The 19,818-nt window shown below is 38.2% G+C and overlaps 1 protein-coding gene across 11 annotated transcripts in view; it reads left to right on the top strand.

The window, feature by feature from the left end:
• Positions 1–19,818, top strand: part of TRPM1 (transient receptor potential cation channel subfamily M member 1) — a 100,828-nt gene that overhangs the window by 7,521 nt on the left and 73,489 nt on the right. For 8 of the 11 annotated variants that reach the window (XM_068143999.1, XM_068143993.1, XM_068143994.1 and 5 more), the window contains exon 1: positions 15,122–15,428. In XM_068143999.1, the coding sequence (XP_068000100.1) occupies positions 15,306–15,428 (123 nt within the window). In that variant the 5' untranslated portion in view covers positions 15,122–15,305. Of the gene's footprint in view, positions 1–2,878; positions 2,978–13,645; positions 13,754–15,121; positions 15,429–19,818 lie in introns of those variants that run through there. The other 3 variants (XM_068143995.1, XM_068143997.1, XM_068143996.1) reach the window with 2 other exon arrangements.

Here is a 19,818-nt window from a genome sequence, read left to right as displayed (position 1 = left end):
CAAGTCACCTTGCCTTCTTTGTGTCTGTCTTTATTTTCCATGCTTCTGTGAAGAGATAAGAGAAGTAAGATCAATGATTTAAGGTAGAAGAGTAGAGAAGAAACTGCCCCGCCTTTTGTCTCAGGAAGAAATTGCAGCGGTATGTTTGATTTGCGTGAGAAGTTCTTACCAGCTGATACTAATAGCCGTGTAGTCTAATAGCCGGCTAGGTGGTGGTTTGTCTTTCACGTGTATCTAATCCAAATCAGTGGCTTCCTGGCTCCATCTGCTGGAGGCTGCTGAGCTGGCTGGTGTAGGAATGCTTGGCTAGACACCGGAAAACGATACAAAAATAAAGACGTGCCTAAAAGAGAAGGACTCAGTGTGTGTCATCGAGATGGTAAGAAACAAGATGGGAACATCCATACCCAGAACGCATAAAGTGTAAAGAGTAATTAAAAGTTTGTTTGTTAACTATGACTTTTGTAGTTGCTTTAGGATATTCAGAACAGCTGAAACCAATTATATTTAGAAGAGTATACAAATGTATAACGCTGTCTTTGGTGTGTGCTGCTGTGCAGAAAACGAGACTCTGAAGGTAGTTTATTCGAGGCTGATAATTAGAAAGTAATTATAAATGGTTTCCTGGTTATGAAATCTAAAGCATCTGTTCAAAAGTAGCACACCACAGGAAATGTGATATTCTGACAAGTAGTCAATGACTTACTTACAGGCAGCTTCTTATCCTGCACTCTGTCCTGAAAAACTGCTTTAAATAATAACATATCTACAGGTAAAAATGTGATATTTATTTTTTTTTTTCTGTGGTGCAGGCACTCAAAATGCTTCAGAAAGTTCTGGTTTTTAACAAATTTTCATGAGATATTCTTTGGGGATAAAGAAACAAATGAGAGGGCTATGGCTAATGGGTGTGGTGGCATTTCCTACTAAAAAAAGGCCTTAGTTACTGTTATGATATTGATGCCTCCATATCTGAGAGCTCTGCAGTGTTTCTAAAACCAGAAAGGAGGAATTGAGAAGCCATGGAAAAAATGGCCATTTCTTTCCCTTTCTCTGTCTTTTGTCACAATTGCACAGGTTCCTGCTTGGAATAGCTGGAAGAATTTATTGATGATTCCAAGTCTCTCCATGGCACATGTTGTATCTTTAATGGAACCAAAAAGATCTAAAGGTTATCAGTACATACAATTGCTGCACAGTGTAATACTTTTAACTTTGTAAAACAGATAGTTAAATTCTACCAACTAACTGAAGGTGGTTGATTTCAAGTTCCAAGATTTACTGTGTGGCCTTTCATGATCTTTTAATTTTTGGAAGATGTTGATACACCAGTTTTTCTGAAGTTAAAGAGAAAATTGAGTTTGATCAAAATGGGATTTCAGGTGTGTGTTTTTTACATGGAATTCTTTGTATGTGGTCTGTGATGCAGCTATGTCCAGTTGCAATATTTTAATTACTATTTCTCATTTGTAATGAGATACTAGCTTAAAGAATCAGGCAGGGACCAAGGTCTCATTAAATCTCAAAGACAATCTATCTGGACTGTATAGTAGAAAATGGAAATAGAAACTGATCAGTCTATTGTGAAAGGATTGGTGAAAAGGCCAGAGAACTGTTAAGACTTGGAGTAGCTGAAAGCATTGCAATTCTACAAACACCCTGTTTAGATTTCAATTGGGTATGTAAAGCCCTGGAAGTGGGTGGTTCACATAATCTTTTTTCTAGGAGCTCAAAGTTAAAACTGAAGTTAATTGTGAAGTGGAAAGATTTACATGCTGCTTCTCTTCAAGACTAATTTCATGCGTAAGTCATGTCACATTGTGTCCTTGTGGTTTCCAGAAGGCATCCTACCAGTTCAGCGAGATGGGATGCTGCATAATGTGAGATACTGTGCGCAGGCCACCAAAGAGAATGGGCAGATAGGGAGCCAGCCAGGTGCACAACCTGTAATGGAATGCGGTAGTTCAGGTGAGCACAGATTATTCGTTGTTAGCTGAAGCTAAATGCCACATTATAGTTTGTCTAAATAACATGCTCCAGAATGGTGGAAGTCAGCCTAAACCAAAAATGCTGCATTTAGATGTTGCCAACATTTACATCAAATACCAGTTTCCCTTGCAGAAGTACAGACAGACTGTGATGCACAAATCTTGTCAAATTCTGTGTCTGTGCTCGTGTGCCTTGGAGAATGCCTTACTGAATAATATTTTAAGCAGTTTCATGAGAGTTTCATTATCAGCTGGATTGCTAGCTATTTGTTTCTTCTCAAAATAACAAGGGACATCAACCAACATGTCAATACCATTGTTCCTGTTCCTGCTGTAGGTGGCAGTTGCAAGTGTTAACCCATCTTAAGAGTTGTTCTGTTGCTTGGTAGTTGACTGGATTTCTAAGTTACACAATTTGGCCTAGATCCAAAACTGAAAAATGAACACAAATACTCCTTTTTTCTGACATGGCTTGACCACCTGCTCTTATAATTGCTGCCTCATGAGGAGTAGTATCAACCTACTCCAGTCTGCTGTCTTTTAAGTGAATGGAAAGGGTATGTGATTTTACTGCATATCAACTAATACTAGAAAAGTAAAGCATAACTGTATGCTCGGGTTTCAGGCTTAAAAGGCTGCAGACTTAATCATTTGATCTCTTTACTCAAAGGTAAATTTTTAGAAACCCTTTACCATGTCACTTTCACAATTACCTGTGACACAGCACTGTCACCTTGGGCAACCAATGAGTCTCTAATGGGAATAAAGCCTGTAGTAGTCCATAGCAGCAAGCAGGCTTAGTCAAGGGAATTAGGAATTAGCCTTTTCTAATACACTGAGTAGATGTTTGCACCTCCTCTATCCGAGCTAAAAGAACCTCTGCATGCTAAAGGCTATGGGGAATACTTTGATTTTAAACTAAACATTATCTTACTTTTTCTGACTAACATACATCCCAAGGATATGGTGCTTTCACCAAGTGCGAAAAGGTAGGTCCTTCTTATTTTTCTATTTTAGGGAGAATAGTAAGGTCAATTAACAGAATGAGTACAACTGGGAAAAGAAATGTGGTTGTCTTTGCTACCATTGTTTGAGTGGCCATTTGCTTGGGTCAGAGGTCTCTTTTTCAAAGCAGGATGCTAAAAGGGCTCGTTCTACTTTTAGTAAGATGACAGCTGCCTGGGTTTTATTCCCAAGTGGTAGTTATCTCTTCTGATACATCTTCCAATACTTGAAGTTAAATTCATTCTAGTGAATTTCAATCTGAGCTATCCTTTTAATAAAATAACATTTTTATAGGCTTGGCATAGGTTATCTAATCAAGGACATTCTCTGTCCTTCTTGTATTTAAGAGAGAGGTTCTTTTTTTATCTTTGAAATTAATAATGAAAGTAAATTTTTAGCCATCTGAAACATGCTTGAGAAAAAAGTACAGAGCTACATACTTTTGATATATTCTTGTTAAATGCTTTGTCAGAGTGCAGATTTCTTTACATTTATTAAACTTGTAGGAGAAAACATTGCTGATACATAGAACAGTAAAAAGTAGATAATGGGTAAAAAATGTCTGATGCTGTAACCAAGATGCAAGACAAAAGCTTGACATTAATTTTTGTTAATTAGTATTATTTTTATTGCACTGTCATGATTATCTCTTCAGTATTCCTTGACTTGAAGCAAAGGGTAGATTTCTGAATTAGTGCAGTTCATCTCACTTTACCAACCACACTGGAATGTAGTATGGTCACAATTATTTTGAGATAGAATAGAATAGAATTAACCAGGTTGGAAAACACCTTTGAGATCATAAAGTCCAATCTATCATCCAACACTATCTAATCAACTAAACCATGGCACCAAGTGCCTCATCCAGTCCCCTCTTAAACACATCAAGTGATGGGGATTCCATCACCTCTCTGGGCAGCCTATTCCAATGGCTAATCACTCTTTCTGTGAAGAACTTCTTCCTAACATCCAGCCTAAACCTCCCCTGGCACATCTTGAGACTGTGTCCTTTTGTTCTGATACTGGTTGCCTGGGAGAAGAGACCAACCCCCACCTGTCTACAACCTCCTTTCAGGTAGTTGTAGAGAGCAATAAGGTCTCCCCTGAGCCTCCTCTTCTCCAGGCTAAACAACCCCAGCTCCCTCAGCCTCTCCTCATAGGGCCTGTGCTTGAGATCTCTCAACAGCCTCGTTGCCCTTTTCTGGACACATTCAAGTATTTAAATGTCCTTCTTAAATTGAGGAGCCCAGAACTGGACATAATCTTCCCTGTAACTGAGGATTTCTGGGTGCTATAGGGTCACTCTGCATGAGACCAATGGTCTTTTGCATGACAGAGTGCCTAAGGAGCTGAAATGGAGCTTGGTGGTGGGCTTAGTCAGCAGCTGGGCCTTGTGTGGCTCAGATGAGAAACCACCTGCACTTGTTCCTGAGCATGGGAGTTCTGCAAGACTAAATCAGTGTACAACACCTAGGAAGCAGTAGTGAATAAGGATGTACCAGTTCTTTGTTTCCCAGCCAAACTGCAAAGAACTCAATGGCAGAAGTGAAACCTCAGTCTATCATGGCTATATTTATTTTACTTGGTGAGGACTCTATTTTGCTAGGCATTTATGCAACTGTGTATGCCATAAGTATGAACACCCAGCTCAGACATTCTCTCTGTAGCCCTAGCTACCACCTTCAAGGATGTCAACGGAAAGTTTTTCAAGTGCCTTTCTACTTACTCCTTCTTGTTAATTTTGCTGCACAAAAGTTGCTTACTACGTGGTTTTCTGCTACTAATACCACTTTGAATGGTACCAACATGTGCCTTCACTCTTTCCTCAGACCACACAAGTTTGGAAACTAAAAGTTGTAAGCAAACATAGTTCTTCCAAGAGTCCATCTTGCAAAGATATCTTGAATAAAATGTAGGTTAAGCTAAAGAAGGAAAGTTTATGGATTGTCAGGATAAGTGTCTGTTGATGGAATCAATCAGGGATGTAGTCATCAGAAGTAATTGCATATGTATGTGTTCAAAGCTACAAGTGGCTCTTTTCAGTCTTATTCACACTTCAAGCCAGTTGTCAGACTTCCATCACAACTAATTTAAAACCTTTTACATGAAGCTGAGATCAAATTTTCATCTTAAAGATACTATAGTTCAAGATGTCATATCACCATCTTTCTTCTTTGTTCAGCTGGGGATTTTTTTTTTTCAATTCACAGTTATAACTAGGTGTATTCTGATAAACAGTCTTTTGCTGTTCAGTTTACTGAGTTTTTATTGGGGGACAATAGTCCTGTCAATGGATGCCAAAATACTGTTGCCTTGTATGTGTTTTCTCCTTTAATGCTAGCATCAGAATCTTGTAGTGGATAATGAGGAGGTAATGTACACTTACTTTCCAGTGGATTTGATTAAAACCTAAATCTTAAATACATGGTGGTACCAATTTAATTATTTTTTATATGATCTCAGAAAGCTAAGGCATGAAGCCTGTTGAGCTAGATATTGTACAAACAGAACAATGGGGTGATTAATGCCTGCACATGCAATGAGTGAAGGGGAATTGTTTGACTGGGTTTACATTACAGATACACAATCACATGGTAATTCTATTATTTTGTCTGTCTGGTTGTTTGCTGTTCTGTTTATTCCCTACTACAGCAAATGTCAAAACTGTTATTAAAATGTGTATATGCTGAGAATTACATGGCTGCAGTGAGACAATATAGTTTTCTGATTTAACAGAATGCTCAGTCCTGCAGCTCTTGGAAAAGCCTACTTCACATCAACTTCATTAAAGGTGGAATTCAGCCTACTGCTGCGGGCTGGCATAAAGCCAGTCTATGCTTAACTCTCCCCTAAATCCTAAAATCTGCACACCTTTTGTTTGAGCTCTGGCAAATTTTATGTGGAGAATTCAATCCTTGTAAGATATGTAGGACTGTACAGAAAGCTGTAGTAATTGCTAAAGCCAAACCAAAAAAGCAACATGTTCTATTGCACAGGACAAAGCACAGTACTTCCTGGTCAGCTACAGTCCCTTCTGCTAGTGAAGAGGTTTTCTTCATCTTCTGTTAAATTAGTCTTGGACTTCATTATTTATGAATTTGCCCTCAAGATACTATCTACTTGTAAAATATTTCTTGAAGGCTTCATTTCATTGCACTTCTGTTGTCCTGTAGCATGTGATAATGAAATGCTTTGAGGGTATGTGAGGAAAGCTTCTTTGGGTAGACTCATAATCAGGAGTATATTGTCTGGATGCTTGCATATGGATGCTTGTAACCACTAAGTGAATATGCTCATTTTAAAAGTCACACTTTTATCTCTGTTGAGCCAGAAGCTCTTAAAAATTAGTTATAAAATAGACTAGCTTGGTAAATTAGTCAGCAGCGGCAAGATGGTGACTCAGAGGCAGGCATGCTGTTCTGGTGCTTCTGTGGTGGTGACTCCAGTTTTTCACAGCCAGGCTTTGGTGCCATTTATACTATGCTTTCAGTAAAACACTATCTTCAATGTTAGCCCAGAATCTTGGTTATTGTGTTTTCACGTGTAGCCATGTTATCTGGAGACACTGGGCAGTGATTGTTGCCATGAGTAGAAAATCAAAGAAGTATGAGGAAACACTGGCAAAACATGCTTTATTTCTCTGCTAATTCCCTGTGTCCCCTCTTTCAGTCAGATATTGATGTTTTTCTGAAAATTCAAGATAGACATCTTGGTATACATTTTAATTAACAGAGAAAAAGGAGAGAGGGAATCCACAATCCTTTTGTAGATTGTGAGCAGCCTGGACTAAGTAGGCAGAAGATGGGCAGACTGGTAAAGACACTTTCTAGAGGAGTATGACGTATGCATTAGAGAGGAACTTCCCATGAGGAAGAAAATGGCTCCAGATGCAGGTGAACAAATGTCATTACTCTTAATGCTTGAGCAAGTAATAGTTTGATGGTACTCAGGAGGGAAGAAACTCCCATTTTGTAGTGTGGTACCGTGGTGATGACTGTGCAAAGGGGCTGTGGAGGACTGAAATGGGCTAGGACATTTGCAGTTTAGCATTCACCAGCTTTTGTGTTCATGGGCAGAGAAGCACAGTGATTATGCTGTTCCTTCTCAGAGCTGCCACAGCTCCTGTTGCTTGCAGTCTGAATGGAATATTTTCTTGCTGGCCAAGGGAAGGCTGACCTCCTGCCTGCAAGGTGTCTTTGTGGTGATGTGCAGAATTTCTCTACTGGAAGCTGTCTGCACTGCTCAAACAAGAAGTTGACTGCCTAAATGGGAATCGGTAGAGTCTGTAGGAGTCTTTCAGCGTAACAATTCTCTACTGACTTGAATATGCTTTTTCTTTCATCAATCACACAGTATAGTTTAAAAGCCTCTTTAAAGGACTTTTTCCCTTTGAAGCCACCTTAATGTCAGTGGTGCAGTATTAAGTGCACTAAACATTCGTGTAGCTGCAGTCTAGATGGCCTATTCTAACATATGCATTTTACACTCCTGAGTTACTCCAGCTTAGTGAGTAAACATACAGTCTTAGCTGACTTCAGAAAGATTAGTTTACTTCAGTGAGCTTAATCTATGACATAGACTAATCTTGATGCGATCCTATTACTACAAGGTCAGGTGAGATTGTAGCTTTTATTGTCTTGCTTTGGCCTTTTGACTCTAGCACGTGGGTTTGGAACAGTTTTTGTCTGTTGTTGTTTCTGAGACTTCACAGTCAGGAGAGAGAGATGGATAACTCATTTGATCTCAGCTATAAAAACATTTTAAGAATGACTATGAAAAAGGAAAAGAGAAAAGTCTTCACCCCACTATGTATCCCGTCATCAATGTTACATGTTTAAATTTAGGAAGTAGCCAGGAAAATCCGCCCTCATCTGTCAGGTCGTTGGAGATGCGAGTGACATGAGTTGGTCAGCTGTAAAATGTTACTGCAATAAATGTTCCTAGCAGGAACAAGAGAACCTGTAACTGAAGAAGCTGGCAAGGGTGGGAATTCTCTGTGTAATTGATGCTGGACAGGGAGTTGGGTGAGGAGTCTGTTACATTGTAACTTTCATTTGCCCCTCACTGTGAGAGGTATGGCTGACTGGTGGCTGTTAGGTCTAGATCTTGCTGGTAAAGTGGTGATCTGTAGCTGCCCACAAGCTTTTTGTTTCTAATTATTAACTTGGCACATTTCACCATTGAGTATGAACAGGAGCTAGTGTCACAATCAATAGATAAAAGGGATGGGATGCTCTTAACAGTCTGTTAGTGAGAGTGTGTAGTGTTACCTTCCTTCAGCATCAGCATTACAGTGACTCTTGCTGGAAATCCACAGGAAATCAATAAAATATGGATTTTCCCTATTCTTCTACATAGATTGTCAGCAAAAAGCAGAGTTTCGTTTTTATCTTGTGCTTTGGAGGCAGATGAGGAAGATGAATTTTTCACCTAACTGGCTTCTTAAATATCCCACAGTTTAATTAGGTTTTCACTACTTTGTGCATTTCTCTTCTTAACAAATACCTGTCACCAGAAGGTAAAACACTTCAATCAGAAAATATCCAGCATAATGCTAAACCTCTTTGGAATGCCACAGGAATCAGTTAAGCCATGAGAATAAATGGAGACCAGAAATACACTGAGAGTGGTTAGGCTCTGCTAGACAGACCATTTAGAGATGCTGATTCATCAATCGTTGATGTGTGCTAGATTACAGGACTGTTTCCTGACTGCATTATCTGTGCTAGGTAAACTTAAGTGAAATAGATCTTTATGTGCTAAAGTGATAACACAGAGGTGGAAAACCAGCATTATTATATTTGTATTTCTACTCTGTTTACCTTATTTCTGGTGGTGTGTGAACTCTGAAATGAGCTGTTTGGTTTGTGCAGCCACCCTTTTAAATGAACAGTCTTGAAAGTTCATCCAAGGTTTACCTTTCTTTCTCTTTTGGTGAACTGCATTAATGTTGGCAAAGTACTTTCAATATGTTGCAAAGTCCTTGAACTCATTACTGTGAAGAACCATGGGCTTGCCAGTACAGCTGAGGATGTTTTTGTGAAAATGTAGGGATTACGTACTCATGCACTTCACAAACAATAATCATACTTGCATCTGTCCAAGGACTCTAAATTGGAGGGAATTAATATTCTTTGCATAGATTTATGCAACTGATTCTTCTGTTCAGATAGAGAAACCAAGAAATTGAAGATACAGGGCAACTTGCATGGGGTTCCCATAGAAATGATGACCAGGGCCAGGAAGTGATGATCGGATTCTCAGGTTTTTACTTTACTTCTAAACCTGTTTGATACCTTGTGTTTGCTTTTATCTAACTGATATTTCATACTGTCTTGTTCTTCTTGTATCCAAATGTATTGCATATGCACATTTCTAGGTCTTTCCAGGTCACAGTTGCTGTTACTGATCAGTCCAAAGTGAAGTATTTTATTTATTTTGGTTATATGAAAAGCCATTTTCACAATTATGGACAACATAATTATCTACAATACCAGTACATTATGGTTTTGGAAAGGTCACTAGCCAATTAAATTCTTTTTCTTGCAGAAAGGTTTTTAAACTTCTTCCAGACAACTACTTGTAAATCAAGGTGGATACTTTAATAGATTTCACCTTTCCCACACGTTACTGTTATGGAAAAGGAATTAAATATTAGATATTTTAATGTTTTTATTTCTCAAGGAAGAGCAAATAAAACTGTATTAGGAAATCCTGTTCTTTTCCTTCAAGAGAATAAACACTGCAGAATATCCACCAGATGGAGCTAGTGATACTAAAAAAAAAGTTTTACTTGTGTGTGAGGACTGAACTGCCAAATGATGGTGGTCAGAAGTATTTGTCGTTGAAGATACTAAATGGATTTGGCACTAGTAACTATGTATTTGGAAATTGGAAATGGCTCTCAATGCTAACAATAACAGAAGTGCTACATTAACATAGCATCTAATGGAAGTCTAATGATCTGACAAGAAGAAGTTTCTTGCTCTATCTCCAGAATGATGGAGCACACTAAGAAGCCTTGTTTCATCATTTATTTCATTATTTATTCATTATTTCATTATTTATTATACTAAGGGTTCCAGTGCACCTGCTGCTCAGATCTTCCTTGTATACCTAAGCAGGGAGTGGGCTTTTGTCACCAGTTGTAGATGTTGTCTTGTGGCAGGAAGCAGAAAGAACACTACTTCTTTCTAGAGTTACAGGCTTATTCTTTCCCTTCTCAGATCAGTGGAGTTTTGTGGGCTAGCATCTAGTGGTGCAGGTTCAAGGTGTCAGTGCTTACCTGTATTTAAATTACTCATTTTGATTATGATTTAATTCTTCATCTCTCTCTTTTTCTTCACTATCCCTTCAAGTCCTGCGGTATTGGTTAAATATGAGACATTATTTCTTTAAGCCTTTTTAGTTGCTGAGAGATATATAGATATTCTGAATTTATTTAACTAGATTTGAGACCACAGAAGGAAAAAAAATGGTGTACTGAATACTGAAATGATGACAGCTTTTAGCACATCAGAAATGAAAAAGAAAACTGTTACTGTCATGAGTTCCTATCCTCACTGAACTCTGTTGAAGTGACCTTTGCTTCTAAGATTGTGAGGCTGAAGCTGATTGCTGTTCATGTTTGTACAGTGTATTTTAAAGTCACCAGTCATGAATCGAATTTTCAGTGGAGGGCCACCACCAGTGGCAATGGTTCTGCTTCTGAAATCAGTCTTTTTAGCATTTTGGTTCTAGGGTCACCCTGTTCACACCCACAAGGCCCCCAGCATCTTTCCAGTTGGTCCAGCACAACAGACTCTCCGTGCTCCACTCTCACTCAAGTTCACTGTTGCAATAACAGGGCTAGCATTCTATTTTTATTACAGAGCAAAAGTAACTGGTGTAATGTACAGACAGTTTCAACTGTGTTTTAGGCATAGGAGAAAAACATTTCAAATGGCATTTAACAGGAAATATTTAAAGGCATTTTATTTACCACTTCTAATTTGTTTGAGTGTAAACAGAGTGCTTGGAAAACAATAAAAATTCAACAACAAAAAAACACCAAAGAAAATTCTTGATCTGATTATTCAGGCAAACTGGTCATAATGATCATCCAGGGGTGAATCACAGAATCATAAAATGCTAGAGATTGGAAGGGACCTCCAGAGATTGTCGAGTTAGGACTTTTTATCACTTATCAGTATAGGCTAATAGGTATTTTATTTAACTACAAGGAAATGCTTTGTCACATCTACAAGTCTGAGTCCAGTGAGAAGCCCTTGCTCAGGGCTGATGATGCACAGAAAACAGAGAGGTTGCAGCAAAGCTGATCTGTGAAATAATCACATAAAGTACAGTGTAATCCTTTCTGTCATCTAATTTATTGTATTGCTATGACTATGAGAACAGGAAAGAGGTTTTCTATCTGTCTAAAAGGAAAGTCACTTCTAAGTGTGCTGAGACTGAATGAACATCATTGTAATTAATTTGTTGTCATTATTCTTAAAGCAGACATGAAATCCTAGAATGCTTTTAAGGACTGGGCTTCGCATCCAGGGAAACTTAGGGCAATATGACTGAGCTGCTAGAATGTTTTATGTTCTTGTGTACCGATTACTGAGGGCTGCATGGCCTGTACTGTCAGAACTGCTGAACTGGATTTATGTTTTTATAATCTCTTCTACACTTTAGTTCTTTGCATACAATTAATGGCAAGGTGAATAGCAATTCAGCTTGTCCAAGGATGACAGGACACCTGTGTTTCTTTTGAAGTCACTGGGTAGATGCAGGCCCTGAATTAATACAATCCAATCCAGTGCTACACATCAGAAAGGGAGGGGCTTTTCACTCCTGTTATAGCAATTTGTCCATTTGCAATTGTATTTCATGCTCTATAATCTCACATATTAGGCTACTATCCAATATCTGGTGACATTTCTCACCTGTTTCTATCAGTATGTACTGAATGATCTTCGAGGTCACTTCCAACCAGATATATTCTGTGATTCTGTGTCTGTATTGTGTTGAATTGGGTTTTGAAGAGAACTAAAACAGTGGATTGCTTTGCTTCTTACAAGGAAAGAGGACCCATGAACTATCTACTTGCTGTTCATCTAGATGAGTTTTTACCTCACAAAATTATGCAAGAGAAATATTGTTCATAATTATAACTAAAAATGTAGTTTTTATGGAAACTCAAGATTTTGCATTAATTTCTTCTGCACAGTAATAACTAAATGTTCTGTCATGTGTCTGGGGGGTTTTATTAGTAGAGGTGAAACAAGAATTAATTTGCTTTCATAAAAGCCATGCTAAACAACAAAACAGCCAGAGCTTTAGGCTTTAGGTAAAACAGAGATTAGCTTAAGTGAGGGCTTTGAATTTTCTGTAGTAACTTCAGTATGTAAACTGCTCCACTGCATTATTTTTTAAAGAACTTTGCTTATTCTGTTTTGATGTTCTGAAAGAACTTGTGATGTTTAAACTGCATATAATAGTCACATTTTTAGAATTCAGGTTTTACCTCTTCATTTTTTAAAGAAACTGAGGTCAATAAATCTTTCTTCTTTCCCTTTTCTTAGCTTGGAAGATGCAGCTGTTTGCAGAATCCTAGGATGAGACAAGGAAGTGATTTTTAGAATGCTCCCAAGCTGATTCTAAATGTGTCTCCATCTCATTCAGCTTAATTGGAAATAGAACACATGATGCAGTAGTGAAGGGATCCACTGTTCTGTTTTCAGCAGTAAGATCTCCGTATCTAATTATATTAATAGGCAATTTGCATAAGAAGTAAATGACTCTACATGGGAACATGGAGTGCAGTATGCTATCGAGCCCTGGTTTTTTAATAGTACCCATTAACTGTGGTCTAGGTCCTCATAAATGCCCACTGAGTTGAATTTAGTGTTATATGCTGCATAAGGGCCTTTATCTGCCTCAGCTTGGAAAAGTCATTTGAGGCAACAAGAATCTGAACTGAAGAAATGTGTCGGCTCCCATTTGCTATGATAGAGGCTGCTGCTCTGGTCAGCATTTTTCAGAATCAGATTAGGAATTTTTTTCACTTTCTGGTTTTTAATTTTCAGTTTGAATATATCCTTATAGGAAGCTGAGCCTATTCCCAGGGGTGACCTGGCAGACTTGATGAGTTTGTGCAGATTCTACTCTCCAGGCAGGTTAAGGACACAGAAGATTACTGGCATGTGTTTTTATTGTTTATATGATCAGAAGAGATTATTTTATAATATGTGAGGGTGGTAATACTGGCACCAATTTACAGGCCCAGTAGCCTGTTATTTCTTTACTCTGCTGTCCCCATGTCTCATGATCTGCTTAATTTCACTTTAAACCTGCTTTTTTCTTGAAAGAGAAGGAGAGAGGGAATAAACAGTTTCTAAATAACAAAGTGTCTTGGAACTGATAGGCAATGAAGTAAAAGTGCCCCAAAGTGACCTATAGTCTTCATCTAAGTGTGGAACTGACGTAAATGAACTTCTTTTCTATAGGTACCACCTGCCAGTTACAGAATCACTTAAACATTCAGGTTGGAAAAGACCCTCAGGATCACCAAGTCCAACTGATAACCCTACTCTACAAGGTTCACCCAGTTATGCACTGAGTTGTGTAAACTGTTACATATTGAATCCAAATATGCTTTTGCCTAGGTTACTACAGAATTGCTTGGAGGACATGTAGCTTACAGAAAAAGGAGTTGACTTTCTTCCCCTGGAAGACAGCAATCCCCAGCAACCTACAGTGTGCTCATTCTCATGGTAGGTAACCAGCATTTCAGGGATAGCAACTGAAGAATCAAGAGCTGTGGCTAAGACCTATAATTGAGAATAAACAATTATGTACTGCAGTGTGTAACAGAAGTGTGACACAGTCAGTTCTGCTGTGCTCAGGAAGCTTGAAATAGAGCTCCATAAAAATGGTGTAAAATTCTCAAAGTGCTTTTTTTTTTTTTAATTTCAGTTGCATCTATTTAGCTATTTCCTTATGCAGGAGGGTTCCTGTTGAAGTAGAAGATGAATTTACTTATGAGGGCATTTGTCTAGATGTTTTGATTGCAAGCACAACCTAACTAATAATTAATATCTTGATATAAGCATGTGTGGAAAATCATTTTTACATGAGTAAGCACAGTACCAGCAGCTTCTGTTCTTAGCCTAATTAATGAATACCCTTAATGGAATGTAGGGGGTTTTAGTAAAACACATGACTCTCTATGGCATACTTCCTTTTACAGAAAATACTCTTTCTAAGATATCTCATAAAAAAGTGCTTTTAGTTTTTGGTTTGTAATCCCTTGTCTGTGAAAGAAACTCATATTTAGTTTAGTACTCATTAACTGCACAGTGAAGGAAGGCCTAGTTCTAAATGCCTTTTACATTTAAGTCATTATGGCAGGTATAAGCCTATCTTATCTCAATCTGTCCATGTGAGCAAAGTTCATTGGATTATGCACTACTCCTTTCCATGTATATTTTGACTACCAAAGTGAGTGGAAGGAAACATTTCAGCTGACATGGTAGACTGTAGATTAAAGCTTTAAATCTCTCACTTTTAGGCTGACATCAGTAAGAGCAGTTTAGTTGCTTTAGTTTTTCTGTAAGCTGAAACAATTGCAGTTATCTATAACCAAACTATTCACTATTTCAAAAAAATACATTGTGATAGGGCCTTTGAGCCATGGATCTTTGCATGATTGTAAATATTACATTTCCATGGTGTGATATCTATAGGATATACAGCTGCTTGCTTTTAAAACTTGATGTCTATCATCCCAAGACCTGCTGTAGGCACACTTGCCACCAGCAGTTATCCTTTAGGATTCTACCAGGCCTCTAACCCATAGTCTGCTGAGGACCATCTGCTCTTTTCCTGTGCCTTTCTACTGATACCAAAATAATTTCCATCTGACTGCCCTGTGCTTTGCATGAGTAAAAACCTTTTGGGCTTCTGCTTCTAAAGTAGATTTACCTTCAATCACCATTTATTAAATCTCTGTCCATTAAAAACCATAGCTTGCAGAAGCTGTGTGCATTAAGCCTGATTATAGAGTCAGTAGAGAAGGGGGAGAGGAACAGCAGTTTCTATCAGTGTATTGCCTTGTTTTTCTAGTTGTCTAGCTGGCTGATAACACTTGTGACAGGCTGCATATCAGAAAAGGAGTTTCATTATTTGGCTTTGATTTTGGTTTATTCATCTGTCCTATCTTTTTATTTAAGCTGTAATTTAATGGTTATTTGCTTCAGGAAAAGACTGCTCGGACTACATGACTAAAATCAGAGTTTTCTTTAGTGCTGGGGTACTAGGTCCCTTATGGAGGGTAAGGGCCAGGGGGCTAAGAAAGGAAGAGGAGGAAAGTTGGCAGGTTCCTTACGGAGGATGAGTGGCTCCTTCAAACGTACTTCATTTAAGGGCTCAGCATCTGGATCACAAAAGGTAAGTCTGCAATTACTCAAATAATGCAATCTGAGAGAAACAGATGGAGACACTGTTTACCCCTTTTTTCCTTTTTAGATAGCTGGGACTATTATAAATGAGGACAGTTCTCTTTCCCTTTGTAATTTCTCAGGTCTCAGCAGTGTCTGTCATGTTCATTGCAGTGGTTCTGGCAATGAATCCTATTTCTATTATGGATGTTCTTTCACAAGTGCACTGTCTTAAGGATCTTTGGGTTAAATATCATCAAATAGGGCTAGCCTATAATGATTCCTCTCTCTAGTCAGAGTCATATTTTGATGGCTATTGATGCTTAGTGTTCCTGCCAGATGTAGGTGTAATCAATGAGAAAACTGTTAGAACGTATAAAGGATTTTGATGTGATTCACCGAACGTCTACAGCAAAGAGATCCTGTGAGAAATACAGTTTGTGGTTAGATTGTCTGCTGTGCAGTATATCAGTGAAAAAGGCAAGGAGGGGGAGTGGAGACCTGAGATGATTTCTTTATAACATACAAACTCAGTCTCTTGTCACAAGCTTACATGTTGTAGATTGATATTAAAAATTTGCTTCTTAATGTGAATGCAAGAAAGAGTATGTCTAAGTTTGGGGGACTTCTTTAGTAGAGATTGGCCATGGGCCATCACCCAGGTGAACTCCTAACACTCTCTAGGGAGAAAATAATTTGTAGTTAGTGGGGTTTTTTTGATGTACTAAGTGGGTACCCTGGCCTTTTTCTCTGCTAGAGATTGTCAAGTTCTATGTAATGCCCATATTACAGGCCCTGTTACAGACATTGAGTGTAGGTGAAAAATACTGAAACAATTTCATCTGTAATGTCCATGTTACTAGGGTCAAGCCTGAACAAATGAAAAATTGAAAGCTCTGAAGCATTTGTGATTGGTTAGTTTCTTTCTTCTCTGCTAGATATAAAGCAAAGCAGCTAATGTCAGCTAATACTTGGCAGCCCTTGTGGCTGTGTCCAAATAGTGGCAAAAACCAGGCTGTCCTCTAAGACTCTATTTCATGAACAACTGTATGTTGCTTGCTTTGACAGCAAAACAACTTTTCAGAGATAAGCAGTAGTTTCATAGGCTAATGTACCTAATACTATTGTATTAATGTCATTTATTAAATAAAAGACAGGGGCAATGATGAAGGAAATTTAAGAGGACAAATGGCAATAGTAAATCTGTAATGTAAGTGTAACACCTCAGGTGCAGTCAGCTAGCTTTTTATTTATTTATTTTTCATGTACCAAGCCTGTCTTGATACTGTAAAGCATACAGAATTATACTTCCTGAGTGGAATAAATTCAGAGTGAAATGCCCAGATAAAAAATACCCAGATGAAAATTGTTTAATCTTATCCCACTAATCCCTTGAGAAAGACTAGTCAAGTGAAGCTAGAAGGAGCACAAAGCAAATTTTGTTGTTGTTGTTGGGTTTTGTTTTCTTTTGATGGTGTTTGTTTGGGTTTTGGTGTTTTCTTTTCCTCTCGCAAAGTTCAACTTCTGATTATTGGGAGAAAAAAAAAAGGTCTTTTAAAGTCTGTAAGTCTTCCTTTTGGCTGGCTCTTTGAGGTTAATAGCATACCATCGGCATACAGGCAGGTGGACTGGGAATCAGGACATCTTGAGGCAGGGAATTTGGAATTTGGGTGCTATTGTGCTGTGAATGTTTTGTATTGATTGTAAGCTTTTGCTAAGGATACAGAGATCGAAACCAGTCTTGAAGGTTTTTCTTAGAGGTGTAGTGCTTTAGGATGCACCTGGTAATTGTTAAAAGCAAATGATATAGCTAAGTGTAGAGATTTATAATGAAAATGTCACCTACCATTCTAATAATTTTTTCCCTTTTACTACTTCCATGGACCTTTTTCTGAGCAATGTGTGTGGTGATGGTCCATGATTTTGATTCCAAATTTTCACAGCAGTAGGGCTGAATAGCAAGGTTAATCAAAATGGCCAAATACCTCTATTCAGCTCTCTACTGTGCTCAGCTTCTCCATCCGTTCTGCTGAGTTTAACAGCTGTGCTCTAGAGGAAGATGCCATTTTACTTCTTGAGCAGGTGTAGAAAAACATCTGCTGCTACCTGCTCTGTAGTTCAAGGCTTTATTCTCCACCTCAACAGAGAATGTTGTAAATGAAAAGTGACACCTGTTGTCTTTAAGGAAAGGAGTATGCCTGTGTTTGTGTTCACACAGATCTGTGGTTTTGTTTCTTGTAAACATCTCAGCTTGTTAAAAAAGAAAAGAACTTACCTGGATGCACATCACTGGTACGTCATTCTGACTAGTGGGAATGACTTTAAGTTACTTTTGTACTAAACAGTGCTTTCATCTCAGCATCCTTTCTCTATTGACTTGTTCTAAATGTCTTTAAGATTTACCTACTGTGACTCATTTTCTGTTCTTTGAAGAGAAAAGCCTTTTTCTGAAACAGCTCTTCTCTACATGTTATTTATGCTTGCCCATAATTCTTCAATGCTTGTAATTTCTCTGTGATTATCTGTGTAAGTATATACTCAGTACAAGACTTCCAGATGCTCAGATTTAAGCTTTTGTAGAGGCACTAATATATTTTAATTGCTTTGTTGCTTACATCACTTCCTGGCTATCAAATGTGGTATGAGAAACAAAAATATTTGAATTATTTTAGTGAGTATTTTATCTGAATATATTAGACAATTTTGACAATCTCAATGGCAGTTGTATAGTTGCAGATATACTATGTAGTAGTATAGTTACAGGTGTTCAGGAGGAGACTTGATAGGGTGCTTGGTTGCATGGTTTAGTTGATTAGGTGGGTTGGATTAGTTGATAGGTTGGATGCGATGATCTTGAGGGTCTCTTCCAACCTGGTCTATTCTATTCTATTCAAAGTATGATGGATCCTTTAACGTATTTTTAAGGTAGTGATGTATTACCCAGTGAATCATTAGAGTTTTCATGAATTACAAAGGTGGAAAAGTTATTAGACCTTCAGAGTAAGGCAAATAGTTTGCCCTATAGTTTGTAAATGCCCAAAGAAACCAGAGAAAAGATAGAAGAGGATTAATACATTCACTTAGATCAGAGAGGGTTTATCTTTTAGCCAGAGAAATGATTTTGTCTCCCCTTTGAGTGGCTGTAATATAGTAGTCTTACCTTTAGTTAATAAAGCCTGAAAATAGGTATGAAATTCCTTGAAGTTTCAGCTTTGCTCCTTCCATTATTTGGAACAGTTATCTGCAACTGGTTACAGTTGGTTAAATCACTTGATAACGGTGAAACCATTTGCATATGCATTCCTTTTGAGAGTTTCAAACAAACCTTCTACTGTAATTAAGAAATTACTTTTGTACAAACATTTTGGCCATTGTCTCCATGGCTCAAGGAATTACACTGCTTTGTTTTTTTCCAGTTTGATGAGTCAATTGAGTGATGAAAGTGAGAAAATAACTTAGGTGTAGTAATCTACTTCTCGCTGCAGTATAGCAGAGCATGTTCGATGCTCAAAAAACACCAGGCAATAATCTAGCACTTATCACAACTCTAAAGAAAAGCAGAGGCAGAGCTGTGTCTGGAGAACAGGCAACAGGTTATCAGTTGCACCCCTTCAAACACAGACTGTGATTAGCAACATGTGATCATACAGACTCCCAAACTTGGAGACAACGGGACAGGCTCTACTCTTCTGTTTAATGAAAGAAGGGAATGCCAAATTAGAATCATTTATGACCATCACAGCAGAATCTGTAGCTGTATTCTTAAAAGATACTGAAAACAGTATTTAAATTTGTCCAATTCTGACAAATCTTTTCCACTTGTGTGTTCTTTTTTACAAAGAGCGTTCTGCTGGCTCTTTTCCTGAACTGCTTTGCTGAATCCACGCTGAATCTATTTAGTGTTGATTTGGTGTCTTAATGTCCTTCAGCCAGCTGGGTAAGAGCATTGTGAAAAAGTCCGTAACAGAGTATGTGCTAGTACCAGCTGATCTGAACAGGAACTGGAAAGAAATCCTTTAACTAGCCAAGTGAATTACGAGGCTTTTGTTATGCTCTGATGCACTATCCAATGAAAGATTATCAGTATTGTAGAAGTAAATGGTTCTCCTTGGTGTGTCCATGACATTTTTCTTGTTGTCTTGTAGGGTTTTCCACAAGACAGACATTGTACAGTTTGGCTTACAGGAATCTGTTTGTTGTCAGGAATTGTCCATAAGGAGCAGAGTCTGTATTCTGCAGGTATGAGTCACCCAGCATATCTAGGCATGCAGCATTGTAGTAAGCCCCTTCTCTACAAGTCAATACACTGCAGATATCCAACAGAAGCAGATGGTGTGTGCATATGGTGAGTAATATGTGATCTGCAGCATGAAGGAAAGGTTGCCACAAAGGCCTGGAAG

Source organism: Melanerpes formicivorus, unplaced genomic scaffold (assembly GCF_026170545.1).
Source record: "Melanerpes formicivorus ecotype bairdi unplaced genomic scaffold, bMelFor1.0.p_v2 SCAF_10, whole genome shotgun sequence".
NCBI classification, from domain to species: Eukaryota; Metazoa; Chordata; class Aves; order Piciformes; family Picidae; genus Melanerpes; species Melanerpes formicivorus.
The sequence above is the reverse complement of the archived record's forward strand: the minus strand, read 5'-3'. Positions and strand labels throughout refer to the sequence as shown.